Raw genomic sequence first — 18,711 nt, forward strand, 5'->3', positions numbered from 1 at the left:
TTTCCCCAACCCAGAAACTCTCTCAGAATTCTTTTTGTGGAGGACAGAATCCTGGAGCCATCCAGAATAAGGACATTGAGACAGTTTACATTGAATGCCTTCAATAATCCAAGTGATGACACCAAAATAGTGGATTGTTAAGAGAATTTACTGAAGATAGCAGGAGCTTACTACTAGAAAAATTAACCGGTTGGCTGGAAGAAGTTTTGTGTTCAAGATACAGAAGATGTAAATGGATGGGAATTTAAAGTAATCTGCTAGCCCTCAAACAAACATGAATTAAATAAAGTATAAAAGACATATGAATGCATGTCTTAAAGAATCACAGTGTTTACTCCTATGTCTTAGTCCAATGTCATCCCTATGATTCTATGTTATTCAGTATTTATTGATCTTCTACTGTAGTCATCAATTATAAATAGTCTCACCCACTCATGTGACTTAGCCTAGTGCATAAGTGGGTAAACTTTTCCTGTAAAGGGCTAGAGAATAAATGTTTTAGCCTTTTAGGGCCAAGAGGTAAAATCAAGAACATTAGGTAGGTACTAGTATAACAAGAGAGAAAACAAATTTCCACAAATATTTATTGATGAAATTCAAAATATAATAATCAAGTATATATGTGTATATATATATATATATATATATATATATATATATATATTTGTAATACAGGTCTATTCATGGGAAGAATGGCATTCTTTGATGGAGGGATAACATTTCACTTAACTAAGGTTCAAAGTGAGTGTTCCCTATCATCAAAATCAGCTACAATCTCAATACACCTTTAAAGGTTTTAAAATTGTTTCACATATGATTAAGTTGACATTTCTAAGAACTTCATTTTTACTTTGTAATAAAATTTTACAACTTGATTTTTTTAAGTCAAATGCATGTACCTATTAATAAAGGCCTTAAATAATTTTTTAAAAAAGTAAATTGCAGCCCTGGCTGGTATGACTCAGTGTATTGAGCACTGGCCTGTGAATGACAGTGTCGCTGGTTCGATTCCCAGTCAGGGCACATGCCTGGTTTGCAGGCCAGGTCCCCAGTGGGGGGCACATGAGAGACAACCACATACTGATGTTTTTTTCCCTCTCTTCCTCCCTCCCTTCTCCTTTGTCTAAATAAATAAATAAAATAAATAAATTGCAAATATTCATCTATTAATGTTTATCTGTAATGAGTTTGTGTATTTCATCTCTAAAAAAAATTAACACAGATAAGTACTGCCAAATACTGATATCAATCCACAAGCAACTGATTTTAATTGAGCATATTCATCTCTTAGAAGGCATTTTGAGAATTCAATTAGATTCTTCTCTTAATATTTGCCTTTTAGCATTTCATTATGTTGCAGAGTAATCATTTCCAATTAAAATTTAGGTGGAAGTTCCTCAAATGCACAAATTAATGTTGAAATATAGAAATTTCTTTTGCACTTTGCATCAAGGTCCTAAAAATGCCACTCTGACTGTATTTTGAGCTCAGAAAATACACCCACTGCAAATTTGTGTGGGAATGTAAATCCTCATTTTTGTTTTAACTTTTTACAGCACAGGAAGTGATTAAAGTAACTTCACATTACACGTGATTCAAACAATGTTAATTGTCATTGAAATGAACTTACTGCAGTATAAATTTCACATATAAGCAGAGTTTTGCCCTGTAATTTTAGGTGAAGTGTATTAAGTAACATTATCAAGCCTAGAGTAGAAGCTAATTTCAAAAACCATTCAGTGATCAATAATAGTGGTTGAGGGTGAATCTTCTCATTCAGAAAATTTTCAATCTCGGCCCTGAGCTTTAAAAAAGCTTTTAAAAAGAGCACTGCTAAGCTAATGAACTGCTGTTAGTAGGCCAAGTCAGAATATTCAGCTTCTATGTCTGACAAAAATTCATGAAACTGGCAATGGTTTAGTCCATCAGAGAGTGAAACACATTGTTGACACTAATGGCTGAATAACACAAGGGAGATTCAGATACTTTCCTGCAAAGTACCTGCTGTTTAATAATGAAATGAACAACCATGGTATTTAAACTTACATTTTCCCAAGCTTTGTATACTTGTCCCTTCTTCTTCATACATATTTGTAATACACGTCAGCAGATTCTACTTCAGGTCGTACTGAACTAGCATTTCTTGACTTCTTTGGAAATATTGCCATCTGCAGTTGTTTCTCACCAACTATTCATACAGGCCAATTCTTCTGTCACTTTAAACTCATCGTTGACTCTGAGGAAACAACTGAACAGTATTGGTAACATCTGTGAATTCATCAAGACCCAAGGAAAACCACTGGAAATTATTTGTCCTATTTTTAAAAATGACTATTGATGCTGCTTCCAATGTCCTTAACTCTTTGAGTCACTGTTCTTGTTGAAAGGCTAATAGTCTTTGACAAATTCATTTTCCCTGGACACATTTCTCTGGCTTCTGAAATCAAACACAATTTAACTAACTCACCATCAGTAAATGGTTTGCTTTCCCTCCTTCCTTGGCTAACAAATGAGCCACCCAGAAACTCACTTTGACCACAGTTGCATTTTATTTTTTCTTTCTTTCTCCCTTCCTTCCTTCCTTCCTTCCTTCCTTCCTTCCTTCCTTCCTTTTTTGGTGAAGAGCTCTGCCATAATAATTATTCCATTCAAAACTTTCTAATTTTTCTAATCATTGCTTTCCTGTGAGCTGGGAACATTGTGATGTGTGGTTAGTTTGGTAATGGCCATGTGCATTGTATTCTTTTAGCAGTGCTAGAGCATCACTGTGTAGTAAACGCAATGCTTTGTTTGACAGCTAATTTGATAACCAAGTAATCTACACTTAAAAGCATGATATTCAAAATCCACTTTTATTTTCTTGTTTTGACATGACAGGAATGCACTTTAATTTTTTTAAAATGCCACAATATGGTGACACTGAAAACGCTATTGAATTGTAACTGTGTGTCACTGGGATTTGTAGTGAACCAACCAACAGCATGAAGGGATGAGAGCACCACATACAGTCTCTGTCACAGCTACTCAACTCTGCCATCATAGCACAGAAGCAGCCACAGGCAATACACAAATGAAAGAGCATGGCTGTGTCCCAGTGAAACTTTAGGGACACTGAAATTGAAATATCGCAGTCTTTATGTGTTGTGAAATATTATTAAATATTATTCTCCTTTGGATTATTTTTCCACCATTTAAAAATATAGAGCTTACAGACCACAGGGGAAAAGACGGCAGGCTTGATTTGGTGAATGTAGCTGGTTTGATTGCATTTTTATACACAACACTATAGCCATGTGTATTACTTTCCTATTACTGCTGTAACAAACTACCTTGTGACTTAAGAAACACACATTTATTATCTTACAGTTTTGGAGATTAGAAGTCCAAAATCAACCTCGCTTGTCTAAAGTCAAGATGTCAGCAGGGCTGGAGTCCCCAGCGGGGAACCCATTCTTGGCCTCTCCCAGCTTCTAGGGGCTGCCCGCATCCCTTGGCTCTTTGGATGGTGGCTCTATCACTCCAATCTCTGATTCCTATGTCACATGCCCTTCTCTCTGAATTCAGACTCCTCCTTCCCTCTTAGGAGGACCCGCATGATTGCATCAGGCCCACCAGTTCAATCCTGGATATAATCTCCCCATCTCAAGATTCTTGAAGTTAACCACATTCGCAAAGTCCCCTTTTTCAATTTAAGGTAATGTATTTACAGGTTCCAGAGATTATTATGAGGTCTTGAGGAGGGGTAGGAGGAGCATTATTCAGCCTGCCGTACCATGCCTTTGTTTCTTGTGATTCAACAATTCAGCTAGTAAGGGAGGGGCAGGGGGAAAAGGCAGAAAATTGTACTTGAACAACAATTAAAAAATGTCTAAAAAAGAAATCAATGATCTAAAATCAATTAAACATTTTTATAAATAAAAACATAAAATTAAAAAAACAATTCAGCTAGTAGTAAAATCCTGTTCATGCCCTGATTTCCCTCTTTCACTAAGCTTCAATTTTTCTTTCTCTTCTCCCTCCTCCCCTCCCCTCCCCTTCTCTCTCTCTTCTTTCTCCTCTCTCCCTATATCCTAGGGGCTATAGATGAACAGCATAGTACTACTTTTATTGCCAAAGCCACACTGTGACAACTTATTTCATACATGATTCTCTTGACTTGTCTTCTGACACTACTGGGGTCAAGAAAGACCTTTTCACATTATTTGTGGTTTCTTGGTTGCCATTTGTACTGCCATCTGTACATCTTATCAATAGAAGTGAAAACTATGAGAAAATAAAATTCCTTGCCTTCACTGACTAACAGAAATGCAAATGGCCTCATAGGCAGGAAATGATCGTTTATCCAGTGTCTCCTTCCAACCCAAATTAGTTAGGGAAATCACAATTTATTCTGTAATTTGAAAGTTTCATGAATGAAATTCTACAGTCTCCCTAGTCACATACTCCCATATTTCACAGTCCTCCTTTTAGGAAAATTCTCAAATCCTTGCCTACAGATAATTTGGACTTTTAAAAAATCTTCCCTGAAGCTGCATTGCTAACTCACTTTAAACTGAAAAGGACTTGCAGTTTCTTGACCCCTGTTCTTGGATAAGAGGGATGCTTGACTTTGAAGAGGTTATTTCTTCGAGACACAGTGGTGAGAAGAGGGTGGAAGGATTGCTTGGTCAACTCTGCTATGGTTAGTATGTTCTAGCCTGACAATCATTCATGCGGGAGAACACTCTTCTGTGTTGCTGCTTGCAATGCAGCCCTGCTTCTGCTGAGGAATGTGGCGGTACTATGCTCCTACAGTGCAGTCCCACTGTGCGGTGAGGGTACTCTCCCCACGGCCTGGCGCCATGGGGCTTTCAAACTGCATTGGTTCATGCTCTTGAGTTTTCTTGGTTAGGTACTCCATGGAAGGGTGAGTAAAGGAACTGCAGAAAACAGACAAGCCCACAACAAACTCAAACATATCTCTAGCCTTTGAAAACTTCTAGACATTCACATCCAGTGTCAGGAGATTCCCAGTCTCTCTCCTACTTGTCTAGTATATTATATGCCACTTCTCATTAGGATGTTTTCAACACATCTCTCTTAGGCTCAAACGTATATGAAAGCTCCCTATCACTCCTAAATTCCTCATCCTTGCATTTGGAGGCATTTAATAAACTTCTGTCACCCCCACTTTTCTAAGTGGAGGTCCCCTCATTCTCCGTTCGCCATGTTAATCTGCCCACTAACCCCAGAACATGATTAGCTCCATGTCCTTGTTGGTGCTGTCACCCTCATAGAAACTGATTGAGTTCTCTCCCAAGCCCTGCTTTCATCTATTTTGAAACAAAGTTGAAACTAGATCCATGCCAGGAAGCTTGTTCCAACCTCACCACACAGATGAGTCACCTGCTATGCAGTCCCTCATCATCTGTGGATTCACATGCTTCTGCTACGTATCTTGCTGCTGCTGCTCTGGTTGGCAGAATTCTAAAATGCCACCCCCTCCATCAAGATTCCTGACTGTTGATGTACACACACCTTCTTTCAGTTATTCAGTCAGACACTCATGTAGGTTCTGCTGTGAGGGAATTTTGCAGATGTAATTAAAACCCCAAATCAGATGATTTTAAGACAGGACATTATGTGTGGTGAGCCTGACTTAATCAGATAAACCTTTAAAGTATACTGCACTCTTCCTGAAGAAAGAGATTCAGAGTATGAGAGAAACTTGATGGGAGAGAAATTCTCTGTTGCTGGCTTTGAAGATGGAATAGGCCACATGGCAGGCAATGTGGGAGACCTCTAGGAGCTCAGAATGGTCCCTGGCTAGCAGCCAGTGAGGAAATGGGGGCCTTAGTCTTACAACCACAAAGAATTGAACTTGGCCAACAGCTTGTGGTAATTTGTTAAGCAGCAATAGAAAACAAATGGATTTGCTTTTGTAGCTATTGCTTTTGTTGATTTCATATGTGTATTAGTCCACGTTTCTAAATGAGAGGAAAAGGTTTTTTAAAATTGATTTTTGTACCCCTTTCTCACCACAGGTATAATGTGAGACAATTAGGGAGACAATTGCCTTAACTGATATTTTGGAATTAATGGGAGTTATAAATCCTTGGCATGAAGGTACCTATTGTTAAGTAGCAGCTAGAATTACTGCCATTGTTAAGTGTCTCCCACCTCCCATGCTAAAAACAAATTTCTGCACATTTGATATTCTGTGGACATCTTCACATGCATGTCTCACCAGTCCCATGAACTCAGTAAGTCCCCAAATTTCCTTTCACCAAACTGTTCCTCCCCCTCTATTTCCTAGTTCTGTTCACAGCACATTCAAACCTCCAGTTGCCACCTTAGAACTCCAGCCATTGTTGACTCCTTCCTCTATCTTGTACTCATAATCTCTCTGTTGCCAAATGCTCTGCATTCTTCCCTCCTCTCCATTTTTATCATCCCTGCCTGGTTCAGTATCTGTCTCATAGAATATGTCAAGAATCTCCTAGCTGCCCTCCTGGGACCAATCTCTGATCAGCACAACTCTAACCACTCTGCTCACCCACCTTCCAAGAAATCCACTGGCTTGGTGTTCAAAACTGTCCAAGACCTAACCCAAATCTATTTTTCTCATATTTTCAAAAAATCTTAAATTAATATTTTGCCTGTTTTCTAAGTCGTTTGGGATTGACCTTTAAAAAATATTCTTTAAAAATGTTATTGCTTTTGCAGGTCCGAATCCTTCCTGTAATCCACAGCTTTTTCAAGTGCATCTTACCATTATTTTTACTTCAGACCCACTGCCCTTCTCAGACCTTGGATTCTGAACATATAGCAGCAGCTTGGCTCGTTGAACTGTCAAGTGGAAAATGTGGTTCCAGAACCAAATTGTGAGTGTGCAGAACTAAAACCTCATTCTTGCCTTAACTGCCATTCCCTCCTCCAGGACACACACCACCATTTTGTGCTTTGGGGTGTCATTGACCTAAATGTTGGGACCTGAATCCCTCACATCCATCCCCCAGAAAAGCAACCCACAGTCCCCTTTCATAGTCAAGGCTGATTTACTGTGGATTTTCAGTGATTTTGACTGGTCACACACAGCTTTCTCCAGTCTGCGTGTTCTGGGGTTAGTGTGCATGCACCGCCCCAGTTCCAGCTTTTTGAGAAGCTTCAAGTTTGCCTCCACTCACTCCCTCCTCTAGTTTAGGCTTTCCACCCATTACGACCCTCCAACCACAGGGAGCACTTTAAGTGATCTAGGTTTTCAAAAAAAAATTTTTTAACTTATGATTTTAGCCCTGGCTGGTGTGGCTCATTGGATTGAGCGCCAGCCTGAAAACCAAAGGGTGCCTGGTTGGATTCCCAGTCAGGGCACATGCCTGGGTTTCGGGCCAGGTGTCCAGTGGGGAGAGCAGAAGAGGCAACCACACATTGATGTTTCTCTCCCTCTCTCTGTTTTTCCCTTCCCCCTCTCTAAAAACAAACAAACAAACAAATAAATAAATAAAATATTTAAAAACCACTAAGCAGTAAAAAAATCATATTATCTAAAAATGCAAAAATTATATCATCTAGAGCAGGGGTGTCAAACTCATTTTCACCAGGGTTGCCTTCAAAGGGCCGAGTGTAGAGCTCCTTGCCCCTAGTTAAGGAGTAGTTACATTTATACAGTCCTAAAATTACATTCAGCCCTTTGAAAGCAATTGCGAGGCTGACGTGGCCCTCAGTGAAAATGAGTTTGACACCCTTGATATAGACTAAGCATAGAAACTATACAAATTATTTAAAAATATATTTTTAACTTTTTTAAAACGTATTGGTTTTAGAGAGGGGAAAGGAGAGAGAAAAACACTGATTTGTTGTTCCACCTATTGATGCATCCATTGGTTGCTTTCTGTATGCGCCCTGACTTGGGATCGAACCCCCAACCTTGGGATGAGGGGACAACTCGCTAATCAAAGAAGCTAGTCAGCCAGGGCAAGTGAGCTGGCTTTAAAGCACACACACACATACAATCGAAAGAAAGCTTACCAGGGTCCCTTCTAGATTTTGCAGGTGGGGATGTGGCTCATTCCCCCGCCGAATCCTCGAGAGCTGTAGGTTTTCGTTTGCTCCTCAGACCGCCTCTCAGCCCTCTCGCTGCTCTGGCGAGGGTTTTATTACCTAAGCAACTTTGCTTCCCCTCCCCCCGCCCGTCTTGGTACGGCCTGTCCGGCGTTCCATTCCCCCCCCCCTTCCTTCCAGGTTGGTTCAGCCCCTGTCTACTCCGGGGTGGTGCTTAGCCGGCGCCAGACCGACCCTCGACTTCGGAGGGGCAGTGCAGTGCCTCTGGGCGCTTCTTCCCCGTCTTCTTCGGCTTCTTCAGCCTCCTCAGTCCCCTTACCCTCGACTGGGACCCGAGATCTCGGTGTATGCCCCAGCCCTGACCCCGCTCGAGATATGTCTACCCCGGCTCGGCGGCGCCTCATGCGGGACTTCAAGAGGTAACCGACTGGGAACGCGGCGGCCGGGGGCTGGCAACGGGACGCAGGGCGGGTCCCGAGGCGGGCTGGGGGCTGAGGGCGGCTGGGAGCGACGCAGCTGCGGGATCGCAGGGCCCTTGTCTGTTTCCCTAAAGGTTACAGGAGGATCCTCCAGCCGGAGTCAGTGGGGCTCCGTCCGAAAACAACATAATGGTTTGGAACGCGGTCATTTTTGGGTGAGTCTGCGTTCCGGCCGTTGGCGAGGGATGGGGGATGTGAGGTGGCTCTGCCAGCTCTCTGGGACCGGCCGCTGTAGAAGGCAGAATGGGAAAGGGACAGTGTTAGTGTTGGGGTCTGGCCGGGCCTAGGCGCCTACCCGGAGCCTGTGCCTCGATTAGCTCAGTTCCCGCTGCCAGGGGAACCGTTTGGGGTTCTCAGGGGGGCGGGGCGGGGAGTGGTGGTGGTGGTTAGGCGCGGCGGCCTGCACTCGGTGTCTGAGCCTGAAACATCCATTTGTAGTGTCTTTCCGACCCAGGAACCGGTGTTTTACCGGAGGTAGAGTTGGCAGAGCCTAAAATAGCCATCTCCTAAAATGAACCAGGGAGAAGGGAACCCCTTAAGCGAGAACTGACTTGTTTTTCTCTGTGTTGCAGGCCTGAAGGGACCCCGTTTGAGGATGGTAAGAGAGTTTCTTTAGACACCTTTCAGGAGCCTGATCATCTGGGGAAAGGGTTCCTAGTCATCCTGGAAGTGCCTCCTACTTAGGAACCTGCTTTTCCCTAGCCTCTGCCTACTAAAGGCTTGAGTGGAATCCAATATGTGGCAGGTTGTTCTGGCTATTGTCTGCTTGATTAGAAGTGTACCTTTTCTCTTGCTTCTTTAAAAAAAAATCTGGGTAAGGCAATCACTTTTTTAAAGGAGCATCATAGCACTGATGTTAAGGACTTTCCAGGTCTGGGCTGGGATCTGCAAAATTCAGCCCCCCTTCAAGATACTGAGTTAGAAGTATCCAACCCAAGCACTTGCTGATAGACTGAGAGGCCCCAGAGACCATCTGGCTACCATTCTACCACAAGGGCAGGGATTGTGTACAGCAGGTGTTTATATGTTTGTTGGATGTTGAATAGATGCAAGCATCCCTTGCAAACAACTATCTGGTTTCTACAATCTGGCATTAAACGCCTGTCAGCTTTACTGCTCTAAAATGGTTTTTTAGTGGCCAGTTTGAGTATAATATGGTTTCTTTTTTTTTTAAATGAGTTTTCAGAGTTAGACTTGACTTGAAAAAACACATTACTTGCTTTTTAAAGATTTTTTAAAACTTTCTATTTTTGAGGTAATTATAGATTCCTGTGCAGTTGTAATAACTAATACAGAGAGACTGTATATCCTTCACCCACCTCCTCCTCTGGAAACATCATCAATGACTATATTACACTATCACAACTAGGAAATTGACATTGATATAGCTTTATGTGCACTCAGTTGTGTGTGTGATTTTTGAAAGTTTAATTCCTTTAAAAGATGATTAAAAGCATTTGAACTGTTTGACATCTTTAATATTTGAGATATTTTAAAAAAGAAAAGGATCTTTCTGTTATTCTTTTCTCAATGACTTATCTTCCTTTGGTCATGTAGCATTTGAGATATATATATATATATATATACACACACACACACACACACATGCACATAACTCAGTTTGAATATGGAAAAAAATACATTTTTGCAAGCTTCTAAGTACATACTTATGTTATCAAGTTGGATTGTTTTTTGTTGCTGCCAGTCCACAAGATGTTGTGAGGTAGGTCAAGAAAAACCAATTCTGTAACTTGTCTCAAATACTCAGATTTTTCTAAAAGCCTGCAGACAGTCACCTGAATACTTTTAGCTTCATGTCTACCTTCACTCCCTGAGTAAATATTATTGCTCTCCAGTGCTGCAATGAAAAGAAATGACAGCAGGAGGAAGGGATCCGAAAGGCACACTACTTTGCTGCAGCACATCATTTGAACTGATCCATAGCCAGACTTCTGTTCCATGGCAGTGGTGCTGGTTCTTCCTGCCTAAGCTCTATGTGCAGATTAACTGCGTATTTGCTTTAGTTTTAGCAGGCTTTGTTTTCATTGGCTTCCTTTTTTTCCCCCTCCTCATTTTAGACTTCTTTGTGCTGGGCACAGCTTTATTAAAAGTACATCACTTTGCTGGGGATTGGCTACTTTAATATTTCAAGGGTGCTTCTCTTGTTCTAAGTGGTATGAATTGAAAAGGTACTCATGGAATCCATTATCTACCTGGACTTTCCCTCTTGACATTACTGCCTCTATTTTTGATAATGTGTATCTCCACCCTGGCATTACTGAAAGGAATTACTCAGGCTATATGACAGTACTCTTTTTCCGATCCATTCTGTTGAGCAGTCTGCTATCCAAGAATGCTTCCTCAGGTGTCTAGAATACCGACTGTGGATACAGAGAACATTTTCATCATTTGCTAATACCCCTCATTTTTGGTTAGGGGATTTACTGGAAAAGACTGATTTGGGACAAGTGGCCATAATTGATTTTGCTGTTTGCAATGTATTATATAAATTAGCAGTCCCAAAACTATTTTTGCTGCTTCCTTGTGAACCGTTTGTTGTGGAAGCTTCTGGAATACCCAGGTCCTAGTTAAAGAGGTGAAATCTTAACAAAAGCAGCTCTGATTTAACTTCACACACTGGAGGTAAGAGGAAAATCTTTCCAAGAGCTCACACTACCAAACAAAGCCCGGGGGTGGGAAGGCAATGCTTCCTCATCAAAGTGTTTGGCTGTGTGTGCTGAATGCAAAGGCTATGGAACAAAGCATTCTCTATCACATCATCATCTACAATTATTAATAGACCTAGTAAGATACTAGTATTTGCTTTTCATAATAGATGTATTCTTAAGAATCTGGGTGTAAGATGCTTTTTTAAATTAATCACTTAAAAATCCATTAAGGGTGTTTTTAAGGTAAATAAAGCCTGTGACAGAATATTTGAGTGCTATCTTGAAAATCAGAATTTTTAGTTTTCAAGAAGAAATGTTTTTAAGTACTGTACTTTGCCTTAATCTCAGGGGTCACAATGTGATGGCCAAATGGCAGAAAATGCCTACAGAGGTGTTTTCTTTGGCCAACCCAGTATTTTAAAAAATTTGAATTTGTGAATGTCTTTAGCAGAATATACACTCTTTAGTTTAACCATATCACTCACTATTGCCATACACCGGCCATTTAACACATTTATATAACTTTCCTGGTTCCTTACAATGTTTTGGCCTCCTCAGGCACTTGAACAAAATCAGTACAGATTGGATACTATGGTAAGGCTTACATTTTAAGTTATTTTACTTATTTATTTATTTTTAGACAGAGGGGAAGGGAGGGAGAGAGGGAGAGAAATATCTATGTGTGGTTGCCTCTCGCACGCCCCCTACTGGGGACCTGGCCCACAACCCAAGCGTGTGCCCTGATGGGGAATCAAACCAGCAGTCCTTTAGTTCACAGACTGGTGCTCAATCCACTGAGCCACACCAGCCAGGACAGTTTTCAGTTATTTTAAAACCTAGCTTTCTAAATATTCAGAGGGTAAGTTCTAGTCTCAATTGCATAATATTCTAGGATTTTAAATTTAACATTTGTTTGGGATCTCAAAAATTGCATTGAGGGTTATACTAAAGAGGTTCTGATTGTTTAATGTGGCTACAAATAAGAACTGCCCCCTTATAAATATGTAATTTGAGTAAGACTTGGGTAAGTTCTAATTTATATTCAAGTAGACATAAGCAGGTTGTTTCACTTCTCAAGATATTAAACAAGCTGGTTTAAAAGATTTGACTCTTCTTTGGTAGCTAGGTAAGCACCTTGCTGAACTTCTGAGCAAGTATTAGACAGAAAGCTCAACTTAAGGGTTTTGAGAGCCATCAACACAGATACTAAACTTGCATTTAACTGTTTGACGTAGGTCAGAAATAAAGTGCTATTTAATATTTGAATACATTAATTGTATATTTCTTATTAAAGTGAAATTTGGTTTGAGGTTTTGCATCCTTCAGCTGAATCTAGAGATGTGAAACTTTAGAATTATGAACATTTATAGAGCATTCGTTTTGTGTCACTGTACATATTTCCCTTATTTAAACTTTACAACAATGTTATGTGGTAGGTACTATTATTAACCCCATTTTACAGATGAGGAACTTAAGGTTTAGTCGAGTGGCTTCCCCAAGGTTTCACAACTAGTAAATAACACAGCAAGGATTTGAGCCCAGGTCTGTGTGCCTTCAAAGTTTTGCTTATGCCTGCCTTATGTGTTGTTTGACTGCCTTTAGGTATGATATTTTATGCTGATTGCAATTCAAAGTACCTGAGAGCTCCATGTACTATGAAATCTGCCCAATTTTAGAGCGACTCCTTGATGATGAATCTCTTACCTATAATTTAGTTTAATCAGATTTCAGTGTGGAGCCAAATATGTTTGCACTTGAGATACATAAGGAAGCTCAAAGTTCTGAACTCCAACACTGATTCCCACTTTTTCTTGCATAACATCAATAGTATTCAAAAGGAAGAATATGCTTTCTTCCTCAAAAGGGGAAGATTTATGACCAGGTGGTGGTAAAGGTGAGGTATGTTCTGATGGACTATAGCAGGGGTGTCAGACTCATTTCCACCAGGGGCCACATCATCCTTGCAGTTGCCTTCAAAGGGCCGAATGTAATTTCAACTCCCTAGCAGTTAAGAAGTAGTTACATTTACACAGTCCTAAAATTACATTCGGTTCTTTGAAGGCAACCGCAAGACTGATGTGGCCCCCAGTGAAAATGAGTCTGACACCCCTGGACTAGAGCATGTTTTTCTATTCCAAAATATTTTACTCTTTGTCCTAAGGAAATAACAATCATTTGGGTTAGGGTTAGAGACTATGTTTCTGTATGTTGCATTTTAAAGTAGTCTCAAACTTTGTAACATGTTCATACCAATAGCAACTTTGTTAGCAAGTTCTTTCCTACCAGCAGGCTGATAGGAAACAAACTTTTGGGTATTGTTATGTGTAATGGTAGCAGTAAAGTGATTGTAGTCTTCTCTTTTCTTACTTAAGAGGTAACAAACCTATAAATGGAAGCAATGAGGAAATAAATTGCCTACTCTGAATGAATCAGTAACAAATTGTACTCTTCTCTGAAGTCTGATCAGTTGTATTAGAATAAGTGATTTATTAAATGTGCCAGAGAAGTACAGAACATGCATCACCTTATACCAGATAGCAACTGATTTTGTAAGTTTACCTGAAGAGCTTTCAGTCAGGAAAAAATCGTTGCCCAACTGTTTTTCTTGAATTTATTATTAAACCAAATTTAAAATAACATTTTGAAGGAAATCATCTCCCCAACTAACATGAACCTACAATTCCTGAACGAGATCTAGCTTGTCCTTCTAAGTCTATAACCTAGTATGCTGTAGGGCCTCCTGCTACATATTCAAGAAAAATAAATTTATTTTAATAGTAGCATAAACATCATTAGAAAGATCATTTTTTCTGGTGACATGAATGTAATCTAATATGATTTTAAAATTATTTCTGCCATTAATTCCCTCCATTAGTGTGAATAATTGAGTTGGTTTTATAGTGAAGTACCTTGTGAGTCATAGTTAAGGGTTTTGAAAGGGACTATGACGTTTTTTCTGGCGTACATTCAATTACATTTTCACTACAGAGTTGCCATTACATAAAAAGGAACCAGTGAACACTTTAATACCTATCCCCTTCTATTTAAAAAATAATAATTTGATTATTGATTTGTGTTTCTAGCATCGAGTTTTGGACCTTTGTAATCCCATTCTCTCTAGTCCATTTAAAAATCTCTGGAGAGTTTAAAATGGCAGCTGATTCAGACAGGCCTTTAAGGTGTTCTAGTTTTCTAAAGGAAGGCCAAAGTTTGGCTCTGGTTTGTCATTTGAAGGATGTCTTCAAAGTGTACAGTGGTTAAAAGCCATCCTACAGGTAGTAATTTTGAGTTTAAGATGGCTGTATTTACAGTTGGGGGAGAATAATGTCAAAATAAAGATCACCTTTGGATGGTGGTTCTTACACTATCTGTCCAGTTTTAGAGCAATTCTTGGAGCTATATCTCTCACTTGGTCTCCCTATATCTTTGCATTATTTCCCTTAACATTTGAAAAAAGATCACATAGCATTAAGAATACAGTACTACTGAACACACTGATAACTATGTTTTCTTAAATTTGTCTTTTCTAACTACAGGAACATTTAAGCTTATAATAGAATTCACTGAGGAATATCCAAATAAACCACCTACGGTTAGATTTGTCTCTAAGATGTTTCATCCGAATGGCAAGTATAACCCTTTTTTAAAGATTTTATTTATTTACTTTTAGAGAGAGGGGAAGGGAGAGAGGGAGAGAAGCATCAATGTGCGGTTACCTCCCATGTGGCCCCCATTGGGGACCTGGCCCCCAACCCAGGCATGTGCCCTGACTGGGAATCTAACCAGTGACCCTTTGGTTCTCAGGCTGGTGCTCACTCCACTGAGCCACACCATCCAGGGCGCAAGTATCACTTTTAATACAGTATTTAAAACTACTACACTGTTTATTAGGGAGGTATTCCACACTTCCTATGGATTTGTCTGTGGTACCTGAGTATTTAGGCATCCTGCTGTTGGCTGAAAACTGAACTTGTTCATGGCACTCTATTGCTGTCTAAGCTATAGTACTAGAACTAAAGCTGGGAAGCTACTTTGCTTTTTCTTGGATGCAGATCAGAATTACCAAGGAACATTTTAGAAACACAGGTGCTCTAGCCCCAGTCTAGACCTACTGAATGTCAGGCTCAGTGGTTGAGGGCCAGGTATACAATAGTATATTGAAAAAGCACCACCGGTGATTCTAACTTAATATTTTCTTTTTTTTTCTAGTAGTAAGCCTAGAACAGCTTGTCTTTTATTCAGGTTAATAAAGTATTTTCCAGGGTGTCAGATAGTATCTTCATGCCAACATGACACCTTGTGAAATCTGAGCTATCTTTTGTTAGTTCATACAGCAGATACAGTTAACAAATTTCATGGAATGAATTTCTCACAAGTCTGTGGAGGGCTAGGGACCCTATTACAAAATGTTATGATTTCCGGGACAATGGGGCACTCTTTTCAGAAGAACGAGCACTAAATATCTTACAGTTTTCTCCTGATTACATTTGACATTCTATCATCCTGATTATTTCACTAGTAATGCTTATAACTCTTTTTAGGGAGGTAACTGAGAAGCAGCTCAGGAAATCTTGTTAACCTCAAAGGCAAAGTATTCTTGACTATATTTGCCTTGACTATGCTGTTAAGTTATGCGGTTTCGTTATAGTTAACATACATACTTCTCTGCTCTTAGTCTACGCAGATGGTAGTATATGTCTGGACATACTTCAGAACCGCTGGAGTCCAACTTATGATGTGTCTTCCATTTTAACATCCATACAGGTGAATTTTCCTTCATGTCACTCACTGTGGCCTTTTATATGTTTATATTAGCAGTTGAATTGTTTTTGAAAGTTGTAACTTAAGGAAAAGGGTAGGTCATTAAGACCTAAGCCCCCAGAAAATGTATGTATTTGCCTAGCTAGTAGCAGATTAATTCTAGATTAGTATGTTAGCTGTTACTTAGGAAAATTCAATTGAGTGTCTTAAAATATATATATATTTTATGTCAAAGAACTGACCTTTTACAAATTGTCTTTATAGTCTCTATTGGATGAGCCCAATCCCAATAGCCCAGCAAACAGCCAGGCTGCTCAGCTGTACCAGGAGAACAAGCGGGAATATGAAAAACGCGTTTCTGCGATAGTAGAACAGAGCTGGCGTGATTGTTGACTCGAAGTAGAACAGAGCTGGCGTGCTTGCTGACTTGAGTGCAACAAAAGAAGAGGCTGGGCATAAGAAAAATACACACTTATGTGTTTGTCACCTTCTTATTCCTCAGTGTCATTACATTTACTTCATTAAAAGCAAAATAGTTATCGTGCTGTTTCCATCTTCCCTCACCAAACCTTTCCTACCCTATCTTCTCCTTGAACATCAAAAAACACCCTCTATGAGATCAAATGTACTGTACCTGGGTTACGTGCAAAAATGACTAATGCTTAATTCCTTTTCTGTTGTATCTCATCTCCAGCTTTAGGGCAGTGTTTGGTATCATACTTTACACTAAGCTTAAATGAATTGCTATACAAGTGGTGCCTCTTCATAGCTGGATGACCAGGATGTTATTTTTAACAAAACGACTGCTGAAGTGTTTCATTCTAGCGGAAACACTTGTGTTGGATTTAGGAGTGAATGGAATATGACCTACAGAAAATAGGGAAATAAATCCATATAAACATCCATTTTGAAAGAGAAAGCTAAAAATGCTGTTTCTGAAATCTAACCAATATGAATTACCAGATGGTTTTTACTGGTAGGAAGGAGAATGTTAAAGGGCTCAACGAAGGGAGTACAGCAATGGTAGTAACTGACACATCCTCTCCTTGCAGGATATTCACTGGGCGCACCCATGCTGAGTTTCAGTCCACAGTCAGCCATCTGTGTTTGCAGGTTCCATATCCACAGATTCAACCAACCACAAATCGAAAATATTCAGGGGCAAACGTGCTATATTGTTGCTGATGTGTGCTAGGTAGTTAAGCCTCTGATGGATGTGTCTGTACTGATGGATACCTAGGGACAACTGTACTGGAAGTCTTCTGGGTTTCTGCTTTTTAAAGAGGTGTGGGAACAGAGGGATGGAAATAATCATTAGCTTTTAAGGTAGGGAAGATGGGTGATCCTTCAACCTTTTCAAAGGAGCAGTGCTACCTTAGATGAACAAATTTATAATCTCCCCTCATTTTTCAGAGTTTTAATTAACCCAGTGAAAGGAGCATATCTGTGACAAACTATTTTCCACTCAAATCCTGGGTTAATGCTGCATGCTTCAGTTTCTTTTTCCCCTTTCAGTGTTATAAGAACCTTAAGATCAATGTTTGCAACCTTTCTTTGGATATTTATACTTTTCAATAGATAGTATCTTTAAGTAGCAGTGTGGGACAAGGCTTGTAAATGTTTTGTCTAAATGTTCCATTGTCACCTTTTGTGCATTTATCACTCTGCTCAATCTAACTTTGCACAAGTAACCCATGTAAAAAATGTACATTTTCAAAACTTGTAAATAAAAATAATCTTAAAATTTTGTAGTCAAGGTATAATTATATTTTAGCTCAGCATGACCTTTTAGTATTATTGGAATCACATATCCATTCATTCCCCTCCCCTTGAAAGAAACATTACAGTGAAAGCAAAAATATAGATTCTAGGAGAGGGAAAATAATAGATACTGTTGAAGAGGGCCTTTTTTCCTTTTCAGTCATAAGCCTTTTTAAAAACATTTTTAAAGAATTTAAAATTTAAGTAAAGCAAAGCTACTTCAGCATATATTATGATCAATCGAAGGAATGAAACTATGGTAAGGGGGGAGAGAATAAACAAAGCTGGATATTTTCCAGCACCCTCAGAGACCAACACCTAAATTGTTGATCCTGACATCCACCTCTTTTAAAAAGCCCTAGCTTAAAAACAAACAGTAATAAATTACTACAAAGTGTTATTTTCAGTCCTGTGTAAAGTCTGGGCATACAAGTGTCATCAAGTTATCTTGCTTAAACAAAACTCTTCTAAGAAGCAACCTATTTCTTTTTAAATAGACAAGGACAGTGACTTTGTGGAAACTTACCTCTTTGGGGGCAAGGACCAATACAATTAAATCCCTACAGTATATGTACCTATTCATCCTTTCAGACTCTGCACTTAACGGAGGCTCAGTGTGGGGGAGTTCATTCTACACTGACCACATTAATTGGTTTGTTTCACCTAGGAGCAATATCCTTAAATATGATTACTTTTTCCCCTTAAGTCCATTTCTGCTTCAAAGTAGCAACACATTAAACTGGTCTCCACTTGATACATTAGTTTTCCATTAATTTTTAATCTTTTTGTGGCTAGGTATCTTATTGATACTGTTAATCACACTTAAAAAAATTAAGGTTGAGATCAGGGATGTGCGGATATATTTTTTTCTTTTGTACACCTCCTGAGAAACACTACTCCCAATTTCTTTCATGGGATCATCCTTTTAAAACCTTACAACAGAGTAGAGCTGACTTCCCAAAGCATCATACCCATGGTAAAAGGTACCAGAAACCATTTGT

General features: G+C 39.5%; 1 protein-coding gene across 1 annotated transcript; it reads left to right on the forward strand.

Moving 5' to 3' along the window:
- The first annotated feature begins 8,226 nt into the window (after positions 1–8,226).
- On the forward strand, positions 8,227–17,700 carry UBE2A (ubiquitin conjugating enzyme E2 A). Its single transcript, XM_045817678.1, has 6 exons — positions 8,227–8,459; positions 8,594–8,674; positions 9,092–9,117; positions 14,725–14,814; positions 15,864–15,952; positions 16,214–17,700. Exons 1-6 carry the CDS (start codon positions 8,416–8,418, stop codon positions 16,340–16,342), a joined length of 459 nt encoding a protein of 152 aa, XP_045673634.1. The 5' UTR covers positions 8,227–8,415; the 3' UTR covers positions 16,343–17,700.
- Positions 17,701–18,711: the final 1,011 nt, after the last annotated feature.

The sequence above is a fragment of the Phyllostomus hastatus genome, unplaced genomic scaffold, assembly GCF_019186645.2.
Source record: "Phyllostomus hastatus isolate PE091 unplaced genomic scaffold, TTU_PhHast_1.1 phas_scaffold_28, whole genome shotgun sequence".
NCBI classification, from domain to species: Eukaryota; Metazoa; Chordata; class Mammalia; order Chiroptera; family Phyllostomidae; genus Phyllostomus; species Phyllostomus hastatus.